Source organism: Armigeres subalbatus, chromosome 1, assembly GCF_024139115.2.
Source record: "Armigeres subalbatus isolate Guangzhou_Male chromosome 1, GZ_Asu_2, whole genome shotgun sequence".
Taxonomy (NCBI): domain Eukaryota; kingdom Metazoa; phylum Arthropoda; class Insecta; order Diptera; family Culicidae; genus Armigeres; species Armigeres subalbatus.
Genome location: NC_085139.1, coordinates 151,681,487 through 151,701,588, shown reverse-complemented (window position 1 = coordinate 151,701,588; position 20,102 = coordinate 151,681,487). Strand labels below are relative to the sequence as shown.

Below are 20,102 nucleotides of genomic sequence, written 5' to 3'. Positions count from 1 at the left end.
TCCTAAATGGCGAATGGAAACTGAATAGGAAACAATGGGATAGAATTCTCCGTCGAATGCGAGCATCGACTAATCGGTTAAAGATTAGTACCTAAAATTGAGTTAGTTTTTTTGCACAGATACATACACACGAACATATACACGCACATACATACACACAAACAGACATCATCTCATTTCATCGAGTTGAGTTGATTGGTATATAAAAGTCAGCCCTTCTTCTTCTTCTTCTTATTGGCATTACATCCCCACACTGGGACAGAGCCGCCTCGCAGCTTAGTGTTCATTAAGCATTAAGTTATTAACTGCGAGATTTCTAAGCCAAGTTACCATTTTTGCATTCGTATATCATGAGGCTAACACGATGATACTTTTATGCCCAGGGAAGTCGAGACAATTTCCAATCCGAAAATTGTCTAGACCGGCACCGGGAATCGAACCCAGCCACCCTCAGCATGGTCTTGCTTTGTAGCCGCGCGTCTTACCGCACGACTAAGGAGGGCCCCGCAGAGCTGCAGAGCTCTTATCAGAAATTATTTTCTGGAGTTAACATATAGCCTTTTCGTTACACCTTGGCAAACCCAACCATGGAACAATAATTAGGCAGCCTGTTCATATTTACGAGGTTTGTGTATAGGAACGTGTGGAATAGTAACAGTCCATAATCATTAGATTCAAAGCTTTTTGGTACATCAGGTACATAACACCTTTTAGCCCGGCCTGAATCACCTCAGCACTGGAAGGTCGCAATGCCCCGTACAGTCTTCGGTAGCCTTCGAACATAGTGCAATCTGCCAAATGGTATACGGATAAAGATAAGACAAAAACTAGGTAGACAGAAGCAGTACGACCGTGATCAGTTCGAATTCAATTTTATTGGCATATCAATCTCGATGCTGCTCGTATAGAGGAAGCGAGCAGCGTGGGTGTGAAAGCAGATGGGAAAGAAACGGAATCCGAAAGTTATCGCTAGGCTGCGACAAGTGTGAAAATGGCTTGAAAGGCCCTCGCATACTTCAACACCTTTGGTGGAAAATCCTCCTAGTTGATCACTATTGCATTTAATTACGATTCATCATTGCGTTTAAAAGCTATGGGGAAAATAGTGCATCGTACCATATAAGGTAAGATTCGCGGCAACAAAGCAAGACCATGCTGACGGTGGCTGGGTTCGATTCCCGGTGCCGGACTAGGCAATTTTCGGTTTGGAAATTGTCTCGACTTCCCTGGGCATAAAAGTATCATCGTGTTAGCCTCATGATATACGAATGCGAAAATGGTAACTTGACTTAGAAAGCTCGCAGTTAATAACTGTGGAAGTACTTAATAAACACTTATCTGCGATGCGGAAATGTCCCAGTGGGGGGATGTAATGCCAATGAAGAAGATGGAGAAGATGAAGACTGTATAAGGTTGGTGTGTTAGCTAATCGCGAGAAAAGCAGTATAACTACTGGGTGAATTACTTTGTTTTTTTTTTTCTAATTATGCAGTAAACTCAAAATACAAAATAATTCAATAAACTGAAACTACGATTCATGTGGTTATTCTTATTCTCTTGTAGGTTGCAATATTTATGTTCTATACTACAGTCATCAATTGAGACAATTTCCTTTACAACACCTACTGAAACGTTCAAGCATCCTCCGAGCTGCACATATCCGGAAACAAAATATTTGCTCCACATTTGCCAAACAGTGTCCAAGCAGCTGCAAACGTTGCCGAATGAAATTGGGTCAACGAAATCGATTACAAACAAACATATGGACGTGCTGCTTAAACAGGTTGAAATAGTGATAAAATCTTCGCTTTGTGTCCCTAGATTCTTCTTTCAAGTTTTACAAAATACTTCAGTGAAGCTGGCGCTCACCCCTCAACCACGCATCTCCGGTGAGCCTATATTTGTGCAACCAAATAGTAATCTAGTCGTCAAAGTAGAAGGTAAGTTGTGTTTTTATCCTAATGTGCGTATAACATACAAGCGACAACCCCTAATATTATCATATTCCTGTAGAACACTCGTGCTACTGTATTAATAATTAGGATAAATATTTCGTTCTGCTTCTTTCGGAATTTGAAAAAAAAATAGAATTACCTACTTCGCAAGAAATAAAAAAAATCAAAAATGAACTTAATCTGGAAATTAGAATGTCTGTCCCTACGCTTTATTTTGTTGACATTGAGGCGTGACCTGATTTTCAGTATATACTTCCCTATCAAGTTCTCGGTTCCATCCAATCCACTGATGAAATTGGCCAAATTATAATGCCTCCCTGACTTTTCAAATTCCGGAGGCATTAAAATGTTGGCCAATTTCACATGTGTGCACGGGATCTATGGGATTCCGTTGTGGAAAATTAGAATTTCGAACCGACTTATCCGGCGGAAATCTCCGAGAGTCCGAGCTGTGAACTAGCCTACAAATTAGCCAGGATTTATTTTATTGTATAAGTCCCGCCTTTTTAGAAGCAATGCACAACGCCAACCATATTTATGCAAACAATTAAAATTACATTTTATTAATGTTCTTTCCTTGTTGAGATTCTTGTTATTCTTATCCGCAGATTTTCTCTCACTTATATTCATAAAAAGGGTTTTAGCACAAGAAATCAATAGTCCAACCCTACTGCTCTTTCGAATTTGTCTTTTGACTTTTTTTTTCTTAAAATTATGTTTTATTATGGTACTTTGACTATATTTTCAACAATTTTTTATTTTCAATTGTTCAGGATTGGAAAAGTTTCTGATCAGTAATAAAATCATTAATGCATGTTGAAGAGTGAATTAAAATAAAATTTCAAAATTCCACCATTTTTTTATATTTTGAAAAATGAGGAATTTTTTGTTCCTTGGTGTTTTTGTCCGCGCCTCATTGAAGAATGAAATATTTGTAGTTTAATATTTTTCCATAACTAACTTAATACAATAGAAGGTTGTGGTGGTGAATGATCCACTCTAAAAAAGTAGAAATAAAATATCACAAGTCAGTCAAAAATCCGCTTGGTGCGGTTTGGCACAACCCCGATCATGTATTATACCTTAGACTGGCACTTGATTCTACTGTTATTTCCGTAGGGGCAACTCGAACATACGGGGAAATATGAGCCACTCTCAATATGAGCTTATTTACAAGTTCTATCATGTCAAAGTTATATCTCGGGTACTTATTCAAAAGGACGTATGTGATTTTGTAAACAAAGATTCAAACGTCGATTTGTCCAATCTGATAGTACTCCCACGCAAACCACCACCACACACAGGTAGGGGAAGCCTTTGGCTACCTGTTAGTGGTGTCGGTTTGCGTGGGAGAGCCATCAGATTGGACAAATCGACGTTGGAATCTTTGTTTACAAAATCACATACGTCCTTTTGAATAAGTACCCGAGATATGATCTTTACGAGAATGCTATACACATATGGCTCAACGTGGAAACCGCATTCAAATTCAATACAAACCAGAGGCGTCGCGTCCGCATGTGCAACCTGTGCACTGCACATGTGGCAATTTTATCCCCAAACTCTAGATAGATTTCTTGTCTTTCTAATCCAAGCATATATTTGAATTATGTGCACTTGATAGATATTTCATGCAAATTTGACTACTAGATACATAAACGGAAAATATGCCTATTTTTTATAGGCGGCATGTGATGTGAGGCAACCAAATGCTGTGATGGGGACGCGTTATATTTTTCTCTACGATACCGAATCGACCCACTGACACCACATGGTGTATCAAAACGGAACTTTCAGTCGAGAACGCTTTGTCATGCATCATACACGCATTATTTTGTATGTGTGGATTGGCGATTAAAGGTTGCATGAAGAAGAAGAAGTCGAAGGATGATATTAGAAAAAAAAATGCACGGGGAAGCATACGGAAATTTTTTAAAACTCTTCTCAAAAATTCTAGAAGAGATTTAATTAAAAACGTAAAGCAGTACGGGGTTGGACTTTTCTTATACTACGTTCAATTGGATCCAACAAATGACAGTTCTATTGGTGACATGTCAGTGTCTTTGCCAGACTTTATATCTAGTGACTTTACATGTAACCCGGTTTTGCCTGTTGTGTATTCAGCGTTATGTGATGTAAATTTTTTAGGGTTTTAAAGAAGCGTACCTCTATTTGATTCAAACTTACATTATTAAAACTCATCATTACCATAACGTTTTCATAATTACTTTCAGGTGTTATTCAACATTACGGCAAAAAACCGTCTCTGTTCCGTTCAATTGATTCCATTCAATTGACTCTATCATCACAGCTTATGACGGCTAGATTGAATGATGTGAAGGTTGGTTATTTGACGCATTATTTTATTTTTACTTTAACTTGATATTTTTCCTATCTAGGTTAGTTCAGACAACCTCGTGTTAACCCAAATTGTCAAGCCACATCGAGATTTCCTAAGCGGAAACTTTTTACTATCATTGCAAAACACCATACAACCTTACCCTGGGTCATCTGTTTCGGTTGGAGGTCAATGGCAAGTCACATTGGAAGCGTGTGTCATTGATCAAAATGGTATTATTTGGGCTACAGGGCCAAAGAGGTAAGTTATACCTTTTTCAGCTGTCTATCACTCGTTCTCATTTGTATGTACTACTAGCAGACCCGACGAACTTCGTTTCGCCCAAAATTGATCTCGAGTTATGCAGAAATTTCTGTTTCATTTGTATGGAAGCCCCCCTCTCCAGAAGGGGGAGGGGTTTCGAACTACCACAAAAACATATCTTCGCTTCCAAAATCTCCACATGCCAAATTTGGTTCCATTTGCTTGATTAATTCTCAAGTTATGAAGAAATGGGTATTTCATTTGTATGGGAGCCCCCCTTTCCAAAGCGGGGAGGAGTCTCGAACCATCTTAAGAACCTTCCCCGACCCGAAAAATCTCTGCATACAAATTTTCACGCCGGTCGGTTCAGTAGTTTCCGAGTCTATACGGCTCAGACAGACAGAAATTCATTTTTATGTATATAAAAATGTAGATGTAATTTAACTGCATCAATAGAGGTAATAAACCATAGAGGAAAATTGTCGCTGGGCCGCTTGCAAAATATCAAACAAGGATAGGCAGAACGCTGAATATCAAAATTATTCACCCTTATTCTTGTTTACGTACGAACGCGCTTTTGAACAAAAGCTGATGCGCATTCTCGTTTACGCCAGCAGAATCAAATGGCGAAACGATTCGAACGAACTGCATTCGAATAGGGGTGATTAATACATTTTGACAGTTAGGGTAAAATGCCCAATAGTGGACCTGCTAGTAGCGGAATTATACCCTTCCTGCCTGCCATTTGTGTGATTCATTATATCAAGTTCTGCATCCCCTTCGCGATACATACATAAAGATAAAACATTCAAATACACGTCGTCATTCGTTGAAATTATCATTTCAAACTCTTACTGACTTTGCCCACGTTTGCCCTATAGTAGACCCCTGGGGGCCCATAATAGGAAATTGCTCCCCTATAGTCAACACTTCATTTGATCTCCATTTTTCGTTTCGGGATGTTAAATAATGCTCCACGTGTGGAATGAAACGACCGGACTGTTCAAGCGAACGACGTATATTGCAGGGATGCCAGATACATTTTTAATAAGTCTGTATCAATCTCAGCAAAATGTCTGTATTTGTCTGTATAGAGACAATTATTGAAAAACAGTGCACTTTTGAAAACGTAGAATATCGAAGTTACAATAATCAAAAAGTCATTGTAATACTTAGTCGAGTTAAGTGCGCTTTCGAACAAAATACCACAGAGAAACAGACGTCTCACTCAACACATGTTCCATCGTTCAGCTTTTTAACGGTGGATTCAATTTTTTGTAGGTGGTCGATCGGCCTCTTGAAAGTCTAGAAGCAATCCGTTCGAAAGTAAAGTCCAAAATAATTTCGTTCAGCAGCCCAATAAGGTTCCGGTAGGAAACCCAAAAGAACTCTATTTTGGAAGCCTATAGGAATTTCGTTCAGAAATATAGAAGAATTCCTTCCAGAATCCCAAATCATTTCGTTCGGAAACCCAGAGAAAGGACTTATTTGGATTTACCAACCGAGATTTTTTTTTGGTTTTCTGAACAGAGCTTTTTTTCGTAGCTTTATTAAAATGATTTTTAAGTTCAGTACAAAGTTCATCACTTAAAGAAGAACTTAACGGAGCTCGTCTTGGCTCTTCTGGGTTTTTTTTAAGCGATTCCTTTTGCAGTTCCGAGCTAAATCCTTTCAAGGCTTCGATAGGAAATCGCTCAAGTATTCTAATGGGAATCCCTTGTTCAAAAGCAGAAAAAGATTCCGTTCAGAAGCCCAGAACGCTCCAATCGAAAGTCTAGAAGTATTTCTTTGGAAAGTCCAGAAGGATTCCGTCCGGAAGACCAAAAGTATTCCATTCGTGATTCAAGAAAGATTATGTTTAGAATCCCATCAGAATTCCGTTGGAAGATTCCTTTCGTAAACCCAAAAGAATTTCGTTCGAAAATTTGAAGAGATTCAGTTAGTAAACCCAGGAGGATTACGTTCGGAAGTTCACATAATTCTGTACAGAAATCCGTACGAATGGATGTCTCGCTTAACTTTTGAAACGGACCTAAGTAACATTTTTTCATGAATTAATTTGAGTATTGCATTCAAAAGCTTTCATATTGTTCTGTTGATTGCGCTATTCAAATTAATTCATGAAAAAATGTTACTTAGGTCCTTTTGAAAAGTTAAGCGAGATGTCTTTTGGTCCTGGCTGATGGATGAAATGTTGTAAGGACTTTGAGTAATTGCTTACACTCTCGTGTTTATTTTTTTTTGCAAAATTGTATAAAATCATCTATTTTTGATTTCCAATGCATGTAATTAAATCATTAGAATGTAAGGCAAGTTCTCCCGATGGAATTTCATAGAAAAATGTTTATATTATGATTATGCTGTAATAATGCAAATACGGCTGGAGGCTCCACTATTGGACATTATACCCTATATACCCAACATCTTTCCATATGTTTGGGAACGAGAACAAAGGGGACCACAGCGACAATCTTGCACTATAAGCCATAAAGTCAAAAAGTGGCCATAAGGGTCTTCCACGAAAGGCTGAAAACTCATAAGGCTGAACACGAAAGGCTGAAAAAGGAAAAATCTCACATAAGGATGAAATAACAAAAGGCTGAAACTCGAAAGGCTGAAAAATTGTGAGAAACCAATTTTTGTGGAAGGATTCACATTTGACGTTAATAGGGGCACAAACTAAAATGATCCGCAACCTTCTTGCAACTTCTTGTTGTCTTTCAATTTTTATACGGAATTCTTATTTTTTAGTCTACACAGCTCAAAAAATGTTGAGGTAACATAAGAAGAACAAGACTTTATTGTTCTTAGTTCTTGTATTTGGTTTTTGATTCTTGCTAAAATTACTTTCTTATTTTTTATTCTTTATTCTTTTCTCTTCTCCCTTCTTCCTTTTGCTTTTTTATTCTCTCTTCTTTCTTCTTCTTACTTTTTTATTCATTTTTTTTCACTTTTTTTCTTCTTTCTTCTTTAACACTTCTAATTTCCTTCTTTCTGTTTCATTCTTGCTTCTTCGTTCTAACTTTCTTCTTAGTTGTTCCTCCATAGTTCTTCCTTCTTAATTCCTCCTTCCTTGTTCCTATTTCCTTCTTCTGCCTTCCTTGTTCCTTCTTGCTTCTTCCTTTTTTCTAAGTTTCTTCTTTCTTCATTTTTCTTTGTTCTTCTTCTTCCTTATTCAATCATTCTTTTTGCTTTCTTATTTCTTCCTTCTTCCTTTTCCTTGTTTTTTTCTTTGTCTTCCTTCTTCCTTCTTCATTACCATGTTTTTCCTCCCTTTCTGTCTTCTTTCCTCTACTTTCTTCTTTTTCCAAGTTTCTTCTTCCTTTTTCTTTATTTCTTTTTCTCTATTCATTCTTCATTCTACCTTCTTTCTTCTTCTTTCAGTTTCCTTCTGTCGTCATTTCGTCCATTCTTCTTCTTTCTTTTTTTTTCTTTCCTTGTTCCTTGTTTCTTCATCTTTCTTTCTTTCTTCTTTCGTTCCGTTTTCTTCCTTCATTTTCCTTCCTTTCCCCTTTTTTTTTTCTTTTACCTTCTCCCTTTTCTTTCTTCTTTATTCTTGCTCCTTATTCTTTCTTCCTTCTTCATCTTTATCCTTCCTTCTTCCATCTTCATCCTTCCTTCTTCCTTGTTTCTTCTTGCTTCATCATTATTCCTTCTTCCATCTTTATTTTACTTTTTCCTTCTTCTTTCTTCTATGTTTTTTCTTCAATATTTCTTTATTTTTCCTTCTTCCGTCTTCTCTCTCCCTTCTTTCATTATCTTCCTCCTTTTTCATTCGTCCTTGTTTCTTCTTGCTTCATCATTATTCCTTCTTCCTTTACTTTTTCCTCCTTCTTTCTTCTATGTTTTTCTTCAATTTTTTTCAATCTCCATTCTTCCGCCTTCTTTCTTTCTTCTTCCTTCTTCTTTCCTCCTTCCCTTTTCTCTGTGCAATTTTCATTCTTTATATTTTATTCTTTATTCTTTATTTTTTATTCTTTATTCTTTATTCGTTATTCCATATTCTTTATTCTTTATTTTGTATTTTTTATTATTTATTCTTTATTATTTATTCATCATTCTCTATTGTTTATTCATTATTCACTATCCAACTAGTCAACATAGTTGGTACAACATATCGTATGGTTGGAATTCATTTCATCCCATCTTTCAGCCTTTTGAGACTTTCAGCCTTTCGGGATTTCAGCCTTTTGAGTTCAGCCTTATGAGTATTCAGCTTTATGTGTTTCAGCCTTTCGTAGGACACCCGGCCATAAAGTATAAAAGCTGGTTTTCAATACGCCGCTGTCAGCATCCAGTCGCTATCGTATATGCGCTAGCCAGCATTAGTTAACCGCCAGAAATTTGTATGGCGAAAGACATCTAACGCGGGTTTTCTCAAAATGAGGAACTTTTCATGCAAAAATATTTGATACCGGTTATGTAGGAAGGTCCGCTACTACGCCTACCAAATATTTTTTCGATGAAGGTGCTTAATGTTGAAAAATCAAACCTTAGATGCCTTTCGCCATATTGTCAGATTTTCTGGGTATGATACACTGCGCGGCGTTTGTAATGTTCCTAAATGGGTACTTGCACAAAACTTCACGCGGCGAATGAATGTCGAAAGGTACGGCCGCGCCAAACGATACACCGCAATGCCATTCACCCATAAGAATCAAGTAAACGGGATGCAAAAAGCGCGGCGGTTATACCTTTCCTGAAGGGTACGCCGCGTGCAATTTTGAGAAAATCAGGCAATACTGATTTCAGAAAGCTAACTCCTAGTGTGCCGCTGTAAGCACGCTCAAAGTGGGCGATTCATTGAGTGAACGCACGGTGGTTTGTTAAGGTAAAACTGCATACCATCATCATTTTCATTTTTGCAAGTGTTCCTCGTAAAAAAGTAAAAGTATAAATATAAATATTTATAAATATCATGTAGAGAATATGCTTACACTGATTCTGAATGATACTCATATAATCATGTTGGCAACTTTCAATTTTGTTCAACCCTTCAAGTGACTTCACGAGTTACCCACAGAGTGCAAATAAATAAGTCCTTGTCCTCCTAAAGAATCGAAATGTCGCAAGTGTCTTAAAGTGTGCCATATTGTTCAGGAATGTAGAAGTGCCATATTGCTCAGGAATGTAGGAGTGCCATATTGCTCAAGAATGTATTCAAGAATGTGCTCAAGAATGGAAAACGTAGCTCTTAGGCGCGTGGTCTCAGATTCGCCACCATGCCACCCTCGTTTACTACCATATTCAGGAGTTCTTCGTAGTGCAGCCGCCACCTTTGAAGCACCTCACACTCGTCCGTAAGAAGATTTCCGTTTATACGTGGTACATAGAACTTTGATGTGTTATTAGCGTGGTACAGTTGCTCCACCCTGCATGGTATCGATCTTCCTGCTGGCGCTTCTTCCTCCGATCGAGCGTTGTCTGTTTCGTGCCCGTTTGTATCGTTACACTGAGGATACTGGTCGTAAGAACATCATACGTTTCTCTTTTGAAATTTCACCACAAGAAAATGTATTGATTTTCATACGATTCTCTTATGGAATGCATTTCATACGACAATCTTATGAAATATTTTCAGTTTGTTAAAAAAAAGTGTAACCCGGGTTCGAACCATGGACATCGTGATTAGGAGGCGTGCGTTCACACCACACGCCCATCGACGCTTCGAGAAACTGTTTTGTTGGATACCCAATAAAAAGTTAGAATTGATCGAAAAAGGATCCCACGATTTTCATAGTTTAATTCGTATGAAACATTCTCATAAGTTTGGTCGTATGAAAATCTTACGGCCAGTATCCTCAGTGTACAGTAATCTCGCGCATGCTACATTCTTCTCTACTGCTCCTTCACTTTCGCCATCACACCAGCCATTACCGGCGATGCCATCAAAATAAAGCTGTTTCAGGTGGCTCTGTTTTAAATGATGACTCAGCTTTTGAAGTGAGTTGCAGAATGGCAGCATACAGAGGCAGAAAATAGAGATGGAAGACAACAAACGATCCTCCTAAAAAACCGAAATGCCGCAAGTGTATTAAAGCGTGCCATATTCCTCAGGAATGTACTGCCGTGAATCGAATATTTGTCCCATATGAATAGGAAACCCAGCAAAGATGGGACAGATATGCGATTCACGGCAGTGTAGAAGTGCCATATTGCTCAGGAATGTAGGAGTGCCATATTGCTCAAGAATGTATAGGAGTGCCATATTGCTCAAGAATGTAGGGGTCACCAGTAGCCTTGTGAGGAAAGGCGTAGGATTGCAAATCCGGAGATAGCGAGATCGTTTCTCGGTCCGGTCTAAAATGTTTTCGGGTTGGAAACTTTCTTGACACCCTGGACATAATGTATCCATTGTACTTACCATACAAGATATATACTCATGCAATGGCGGGCATAGAAAAGCTTTCAATTAATATTTTTGGAAATGTCAATAGTATACTAAGCTGAAAAGCAGGCCAAGTTCCAGTTGGAATGTAGCCAATCGTTTGTTTGAAGCTAGGATGAAGAAAGCGTTTTGGGCAAAAGCTGTCAATACTTACTTCCGTGTATCTCCTAAATCGTATTCCAACACAAGCTCACGAATGCATACCGGAACAACCTTGGACTGAGGAAAAGCCGGATCTCTCTCACCTACGGATTTTGGGTACGCAAGTGATAGTTCGAATACCAAAACAAAAAAACGCATGAAATCGGATCATAAACCGCTGAAGGCAGTATTTGTGGTATACGGTGACAATACGAAAGGGTACCGGCTGTACGACTCGCAGTCGCAGAAGGTGTTCACTAGTCGAAAAGTTTGCTTCATCGATGAAGGACAAATAAAAACATGGTCAACACGAACCGTGTGAACATGATTGTGCTTGACTACGATTTAGTTACTATGAAGGCAGGTGCGAGTGGACGACTACGAAGGCGATGATGAATACGATGAGTTCTATACGGACTATGTCAACGCAAGTGAGGACGACGAGGGCGAGTTAAACAATTTTGACACTCAACCACGATGATGTGCTGCTGTAGTCTGAGGTTCAAGCGCAATTCAGCGGATTTGCAACTAGGTACATAGAATGTTGTTGTAACGAGTAATAATGGTGATCCGACATCACATCAGGAAGCCTATGCTTGACAGGATGCAGCTCTATTGAAGAAATGAAAGCGTGACAAGTATGAGGCGCTGATAACTGGCCGAAATCCAATGAAATGCAGGTTGGTCTAAAAGATCAATCACACGAATGGCAACATGAATAGCCACAAAACGTGTTTAATTGTGAAAGGTACGCTGGGGGTAGACTACGACGAGGTCTATTCATTCGTGGTTTGTCATAGTTCACTGCGTACTTTTTTTTGCCTCGTTAATCAGATTGATGCGACCACCACATTCCTCCAGAGAGAATTAGCGCTTTGATGTTGAATGAAGACGAAGCAGAAAGATGATAATCGAACAAATCTCCACGGGAAAGCATACGAAGAAGTTTTTAAAACTCTCAAAAATTCTAAAAGCAATTTAAATAAAAACGGTTAGCAGTACTGGGTGGACTTTTCTTATACTGTATAATCACTATATTTCAAAATAGTTACTGCGGAGAATTCAACCTTCGTCAACAAGCATCATCAGCACTTAAGTGAAATGTCCCCGTAATATTCGGAGTATAGAGTACACTACTGTTGGATTAGTGAATCAAACCGCGCATGATTAAAAGAAAATTGGTCCTTTTCAGGGCTAAACATTTTACATCAGAAAAAGTGTTGTATTGACTGATAGTAAACGTTTTCAAAGAATCACAATCATCGTATGGCCTCAACGATGACGTCTGTTCTTTTGTGGTAAATTATCAAATGGGCTAATGAGCTTTGTCGGCACCAAGTGAATTTGATTTTGTTCTTGCTGTCTAAATCATATTTTGAAAGAAAATCTCAAATATTTTCTTTGTCGATTTCAGCATACTGCACGTGCGTATTCCAGATGACAACCTAAAACAGGGCATTACTATTCAATCTACAACACGTCGTTTCTAAAAAGTAAGTAGTCGTTTCTAAAATATAAAGTATTCTAATTGAATAATACATCGTTCAATTCACAAGCGCATTGGTAAATATTTTCTTCGAAAGCCTTGATTTCGATATTTTGCGTAGTTTGTACTAGTTTAAGTAAATACCACCAAATTGTCATATGATCGCTGTTATTGTTAATTTTTTAATAGCATTTTTACAATTCGTGGTTTTTGATGAACGTGACGTTTAAAAGATCATATAACCAAATTTTGTCTTACAGTTTGTTTCCAACAAACAGCATCTACAAGTTATATGTGGCCCAATGATGAACTTTAATATAGTGATGATCATGAAAGATAAATCCACCTAACAGATGTCCTATGCCTTATGGTTAATATAACATTTTAGGAAGGTAGATTCCACTATTTATGACAATTCACATTCATTTGCATTCATTGCAATGTATTGCAACAATTCCTAAAACAAAATTTACCACTTAAAATTGTTTTCCAAAAAACCTGGGATGTAATGGCCGATCGGGCTAATGTTTTATAGGTTCAAACTAGGTCGCAATCCGCTTCGAATGCGACTTGTTGCGAAAAAATAGGGACAAATATTAGTTTAAAAACCCCAAATAATTCACCAAGCGGTGATGATGCCTTTCTCGTTTGTTAAAAAGAGTTGAGAAGCACATTCTAAAATAACACTAGGGGAAAGTGGTGCAAGATGGCCTCCCCAAGCGGTAATCTCTGTAGAATAGTGAAACTCCTTCGAATTCTGCTGATTTGTCCTTGAAACACTACTATGACCACCTGTCTTTGGCATAAGTATCAATAAACATTGATTAATGACGTGGTGATTATACAATCAAGACAAGTGGTGAACTTTACAGGAGTTCGGTCGTAGTAACCAAAGCAATCGTTTGTGTTTTTTGACGTTTCTCTTGATTTTTTCGCGGATGTTCAGCTGAAAATTATCAAATAGATTAAGTATACACTATTATATTTCTTGGTGTTCTTTAGCTAAAGAAACGGTCTTTGATCTTCAGTTCGCACATCTTAGCATGTCTTAGTGCTAGCACGTTAGTATATCTTGTCCTCAGCAAATTGGCAGTGTGACTGTGGTGTTGGTAGTGAAAAAAAGGTGCAGAAGATTTAATTTGAGACCCAAACTATGGGCCGGTATTGGTGCAAATTTCGACTGCTGCAAAATCTGGGCTTCCAGGAACGCCGTCGAATGCGAATGCGTCCGTGGACTGACAATATCTAGGGAAACAAAATAAACGGCCCTTAATTAGTGAGATGATAGCGATGTCCAATAATTACTTCCGAATATGAATGGGATATGAACGGCAAAACGGCAGTTAACATCGGTGAGAATGTTCCATTTATCTACTTCAATGCTTAATTATTGATATTATTGAAAACTAAATACGTACAGGGCATCGTTTGCTACTATTGCCGCGGATATTGTGGGAGTCCCTGGTATCCGGTTCGAACTTTAGTTAGCAACGGTGGCTCTTCTCGACCTTCTATTCCCTGAGTAGTAAGTACGAATAAGGGCGTCCTTGTAATGTTTTGCTGCACCTGTTGTGAATAGCTAGTACATCCCCATTCCCTACACTTCATGAGGACAACTTTTTAGCTTCAGAAGTGATTCCTTTTTTTACAGTACTAGTATTCATAATAAAAAGGGCACCATTACGGAGCATGAGATTTGATCAAATTATTCGTAGTGCAACTTGATCAACGCCCCCGGATGGGTGAGGGATAGAGGATGGCACACACACAAGCCAAGTGGTGAACTTTAAATTCGTCACACGGTTTTCTACTCCTATTATCAAAAGTTCATATCTAGCGTGATAATGTTCGTACAAGTCGATTGTTTAGCATAAGTAAGCAAACGATATACGGATGTTTCATCCCCATGAGCGTTGTGGTTTTCTCAGTTTGTACTCTTGGAAAATCACTAGAAAAAGCACGTGGTTTCCAAGATGGCCGATTTGTGCCTTTGTTGTATAACCACCTTCAGTAACTTATGAACTGGTTTTAAAAAAGGTGTTTTTATGATGCCCAGGGTTCGTATCGCTCACTCAATCTCAGGATGCTTCCTCACGAAAATTTTCGGGGAGAAATCGCTTTTCGGGTAAGAAGAGTGATAACCATTTTTCGCTCACTTCGATTGCCGCCAAACGTTGGTTTGTTCTTTTTCTTTCATGTTCGAGTCTTTTCGTGGCATCTTCAATGCAAATGGTAGCAGCTTATGTAGAACAAATAACTTAATGCTTTCATACAGATAGCGTGGTGGTGTGGCTAGAGTAAGCGCATCACTACGGCTATTATCGTTACTATTCTGGGTTCGAATCCCGGCGCGGCCATACACTTTTGTAATTGTTCTGCGATATTTCTCGCGAAAAGTGAGTGAGTGGGTAGAAGTAATGAAACGAAAAAGGATTTTCATCTAATAGGCAAGATTTGCGTTTGTCATCCAAGTCTAATTGTAGAGAAAGATTGATGGGTGAAAGATGGTCCTCAACATAAACAACGAAAAAAGATTCTCCCTTGGCCCGAGAAACGCTTGCTTTGGTCTCATTGAAACGAAAAGTTGAAACCCTGATGATGCCTCTATTTATCATATGGGGCGATATGGCCACCCCCTCGGGGCAAGACGAGCGAGGACCAAAAATCATATTAAAAGTGTGCTGAATTTATTTGGAACGAGTCACATTCCTTGAATTTCTAGAGACGATGTTTAAATGATGTTTCACATGAAAATGTCGTATTCCATGTTGATTTGATGACCTCTGGCTCTATGACAATATCTAAATTTACCTAAAGCTATTTTTTACGATTAAAGCCATATTCGTTGTTTAAATCATCTCGGATTCAGGCAGAAACTATTTTGAAGATTTTTGATATGCATTTAAGGGTTGGGCAACTCTTAATCTTGGAGGTGACCTTGTTCCTAATTCAGATGGCAATACCGCCCTAAGTCGACGTATGTCGAAAGATTTATATCCTATAAATTGCAAATACTGTGAATCTCCTCAAATTATTAATGTAGATATGCTATAGTTATATAAAAGCCTTGGTAAATATCAATTTGGTCATAACTACAGAGCCCATAATCCGATCTGGCCAATTTGACAATAGCATTAGACAGAATGCAACTTGTAGCGAGTAAATCGGCTGAAAAATGGGTGAGATTTTTTTGGGCTCACAAACATATACCTGCACAGACATCGCTTAAATTCGTGGAGCTGAGTTGATTGGTGTATAACACTTGGGCTTATTCTACGAGTCGAGTAACGTGAGGTGAGTCGATTTTGGAAATTCTCACGTGAGGTGACCATGTTATTCAAATAGGACTATACGACTCGTCTCACGTCATTCGAGCAATCTCACTTCCGTCACTCCACTCGTAGTATATTTAGTATATATTGAGTATACCGTATATTTAGTATACCTATACTATAAAGGCAAAAAGAGTGCCTTACAGTTTTGTACACAAAACAGACATCACCTCAATTCGTTGAGCTGATTCGATAGGTATAAATATGTATAAGCTTATATAAATTGATAAATTTTGTGTCAGCGCGGGACAGACATTTTAGATCTTTGAATATATTCCAGAAATGCGTTCAAAGCAAATTATTATTTTCTTAAACTTGAGTTTACTTTACTAACTATAGACTAACAAATAGAGCTTATTTCTGGTGATTACATTTCCATGGTGCAATACATTTTCATGAAGTGCTATTGCGATTTTTTTTAAATACTCGAAGCTATTTCAAGTTGCTTTTTTCATCACAAACTGACAACTGTTTTATTTTTTTATGCGCTTGAGAAAAAAGATTCGCGCTACTTGTAGTTCCTCGAATTTAGTGCCACAGAATGTAAGTTCAAATGGTTGAACGGACATCAGAACGTAAATTCAGAGAGCGGTGGTAGTGGAGCTTACTTGAAGGAACATTTCTAAATTATCTACACGTGACAGTCAAGCTCGCATTCAAGGGCTTTTGTAGAACAGGAATATAAGTGGTCCCAGTGAGCTGTGGAAGTCGGGACTACTATGGGCTTCAAAAGCAACTGCAGTCAAAAAAGATGCATACCCGCACGAAGTACCATATGTATCTGTTCCATTATTAATAACATGTTCCTATATCAATAACATTCGCAAAACAGGCAATTTAGTCTCAATGTGTCGTGTTTTGTTGTTATCCGGCGTGTTTACTGCTGAAAAAAAATCACAAAAATGAGAAATAAAACAAATTGCGCACCAATTCTTTGTTTTCGAATGGTATTGATTTGGGTACATAGTAGGAATTCAAGGAGCAGTTCCCCTATGTACAGGGTGATTAGGGTTGCTTGTCAGTGTTTGAAAACAATGAGCATTTCAATGTTCTTAAGTTAAGTTTATATCTTTTTTTGTTGATGTTGATTTTGTTAAACTTATGGAATAGTCAATTAGTGCTTGTGGTTTTTTATGGGTTTGCTTTAAATTCAAACAAAATAATGATTATTCAATTGAAATGGTGAGAAAAATGTAATAAATATTTCAGTCCACATGAACATAAACTGTTATAATTTACACACTTAAAAATATAACGCAGCGGCAGAAAAACGTTTGAAGCTGTGAACCTGTAAATATGATTTACGACAACAATGAAAATAAGTTATGATGAAAAATATTAGGAATCAGCACCGTGCCTTCCAGCTCCTTTTTCGTTTTAAAAAGTTTAAGAGTGTGTATCCACTAGAATAAATAAAACAAACTGCAAATTGTTATCTATAATCATTGCAAGTTTCAAACCTGGGTAGACATCTTTACGTGGTTTGTTACGGGATAAGATCTATCACGGTTACATCGCCAGCTACAGGCAAATTCTGTCCCAACGAATACCTTCCTCATTATCCAACTCCGTGGTACTTATGAGGGTGTCGCTAAGTCGATGGCCTCTCGTTAAATAAGTACCACATCAACACTTCCTTCCTCTCCCTAGTTAAGGCGAAGATGGTCGTGGCCATGTTAATTTTGTTTAAGACTGGAATCAAGGACTACTACCCTTCTTGATTTCTGATAGCATTCTAGATAAGGATCTCAAAAGTGAAACATGAGTATCACTAGTGTCCAATCTACGAATTACACCGTAAAAATGCTAATGCTAATGCTACCCTGTGAGCTAGCAAGTTTCAACAGAGATACCTTGAGGTTGAGGAATTATTCGTCTACTTTGGATCCATGCCAACGGCTGATAATAGTGTTAATCGTGGAATACAAAGGCGCATCATCTGCGATCGAAAAGGTAGTGATAGTGTTAAGTACTTAGTAAATTGCTGTAGAGCAGCTCTCTTGAGTGTCTTCATTTTTATTAATCCGCTTGTCTGCCAGGCATTTGTTATTCAGAACTCTCTTCTGGAACTATACCTAAAGAAAACAGACATCCACTTTGCGCGTTTTGAAAACATTTTCATCAATACCTTTGTTATACTTCTTGATCAGCCTTACACAGCTGTGCGAACATAAAAACTGTAGTGCCTAATGGCAAATGGACGAGAACTAAGTATTTCATTTGCTTCACCGATTCTATTTTTTCGCACTTGTATTCGGTTACTATAAATTTGTTTTGCAACGATTGTGCGAGATTTATGCTACTCTGTTTCGCTTATCATCAATTGAGAGCGAATTCTGCATACCTTACCGCAAAAAAACAATATTACATTGATATTGTTTTGGCGACGATCCTGACGTAGAAAAAGAGGAATTAAGGTCAAAGCATAATAGGGTTCCACCATAAAGGATCAAAGATTATACGTTGAGCGATAACAATAGTAATGATCAATTTCAAATAGGCATTTCAATTTATAACAAAGATATATGTTATGATTTCACTAATTGCCAAGGTTAATGAAAGTTCTAGTTTGCGACACGCGTTCATTTCGCTTGTGATCCTAATAATGATGCAATGCCCACAATCATGTCAATCATTTTTATTCTAATTAGGCTAGTTCGTACAAAAAATGGGAAATGCTTTTCAAGTTGTATGAAATATTTATTATTCATCGAGGAGATTTCTGTCATGTAGAATGAAGTGGGGCCAACGGTGTTCAAGTTATCAAACGCGGAGAGTGAAGATCGTGCACATTGTCTATCGGAGGACAATGTGTAGCCGAAGGTGGGCCCCAGTCATGCAAGCCACTTGAGTTTGCTAGTCTGTGTGTTAAACGATGAGCGATGCTAAAACCTCCACTTCCTTCCAGCTGTGTGAGAACTATTATTACCTGAGCAAAAAATTAGGGTTTATTTAATGATAACTGACCACAACATGTTATAGTGAGTGACTTACTTGTCTTTGCAAAGGAGGTACTGAGTCGATCGTTTTCAGCTCCCCTCTAGTAGAAACTACATTGTAGCTTTCTTGGCAGTCACATTTCACATGAATCCATTTGTTCTCGTGCCTATTTTCTACCATTACAACAAGGCCTGCCCAACCCTAAAATCGAATACAATGGTCAACTGATTAAAAAAAAATACATATTAACATTCACAAAATCGTACCTTTGTCAGATAATAAGCTGTCATGCCTTCCCGTCCTTCGTGTCGTTGGCCTTTAGTTAGCGTAAGGCTGATTATGGCATCGGCCAGAAGATACGGCGGAGGAGTTATTTGCTCAACTAACAATTTTTTAGAGCTATGGATTGCTAGAACGCATTGTGGATATAATGAGGGATCTTCGATGCCCGTATGCCAATGGTTAAATGCAAGACACACTAAGAGATAAAGATCCCTTTCTAGCATTTTATGACACCCTACAAAACCACGAACCTGTGTTGAAATGAAATTGAAACAAATTAATTTGTCAATTTTATGTGATTGTAGAAATATCAATATGATAACCTCACCTGTCGTTTGCTATGTTCTACTAGTCTGCCCACTTCAGGTTTAGCTGGATTGCGAGTTCTAAATACCACAACACACAGATCGAGCTGGGATCTTTGAGATTTTTCAGAGTTTCTGCAATGAATATGAATATATATAAATATATATGAATAACCAAAGGGTTCATTCGCAAATTATATAACGCCAAAAATAACCATTTTAACCACACCCTTCGTAAAGTTTTTTCGTTGGAAGGGTTCTAAAATTTATATGGGAGAAGCGCTCTTGATAAGGAAAAAAAAATAACTTGCAGAAAATAGTACTGAAAATATGAGACATGCTCTTCAACAGAGCAAACACTTTTAAATTATAATGTAAACTAATTTTCCTGGTTCAAATTTAATTCGAAGTGAAGATAGAATAAATGAAGAAAATTAGGAAAACTTTAGGCCAAACGGGACTATAAGTAACCATTCAGCTGTAGAGAAAAGTGGAGCAAGAAAACCACCCTAAGCTCTGGCTCTGATGGAACACTAAAAATCCAAACATTTCATAAATAGGTTTTAAAAATTATGTTTTCTCGATGTGTTCATTACTGTATTTATATTCGCTCTCCACTCGGGGCAAGACGTGCAAGGTCTATAAAATATTCGATTTTTTTTTTCGTCTTA

At 37.9% G+C, this 20,102-nt stretch overlaps 2 protein-coding genes across 8 annotated transcripts in view; one reads left to right on the top strand and one right to left on the bottom strand.

Annotated features, from left to right (window-relative positions):
* The window catches only part of LOC134205281 (integrator complex subunit 7), a 183,115-nt gene that overhangs the window by 110,410 nt on the left and 52,603 nt on the right, over positions 1-20,102 (top strand). For 3 of the 4 annotated variants that reach the window (XM_062680400.1, XM_062680403.1, XM_062680402.1), the window contains exons 10-13: positions 1,564-1,940; positions 4,190-4,296; positions 4,355-4,554; positions 12,501-12,641. In XM_062680400.1, the coding sequence (XP_062536384.1) occupies positions 1,564-1,940; positions 4,190-4,296; positions 4,355-4,554; positions 12,501-12,576 (760 nt within the window). In that variant the 3' untranslated portion in view covers positions 12,577-12,641. Of the gene's footprint in view, positions 1-1,563; positions 1,941-4,189; positions 4,297-4,354; positions 4,555-12,500; positions 12,642-20,102 lie in introns of those variants that run through there. The other variant, XM_062680401.1, reaches the window with a different exon arrangement.
* Positions 18,527-20,102, bottom strand: part of LOC134205278 (calpain-D) — a 40,184-nt gene continuing 38,608 nt past the window's right edge. For all 4 annotated transcript variants that reach the window (XM_062680383.1, XM_062680382.1, XM_062680384.1 and 1 more), the window contains 4 exons: positions 19,455-19,566; positions 19,111-19,377; positions 18,899-19,045; positions 18,527-18,833 (listed from right to left, as the gene is read on the bottom strand). In XM_062680383.1, the coding sequence (XP_062536367.1) occupies positions 18,660-18,833; positions 18,899-19,045; positions 19,111-19,377; positions 19,455-19,566 (700 nt within the window). In that variant the 3' untranslated portion in view covers positions 18,527-18,659. The remainder of the gene's footprint in view (positions 18,834-18,898; positions 19,046-19,110; positions 19,378-19,454; positions 19,567-20,102) is intronic.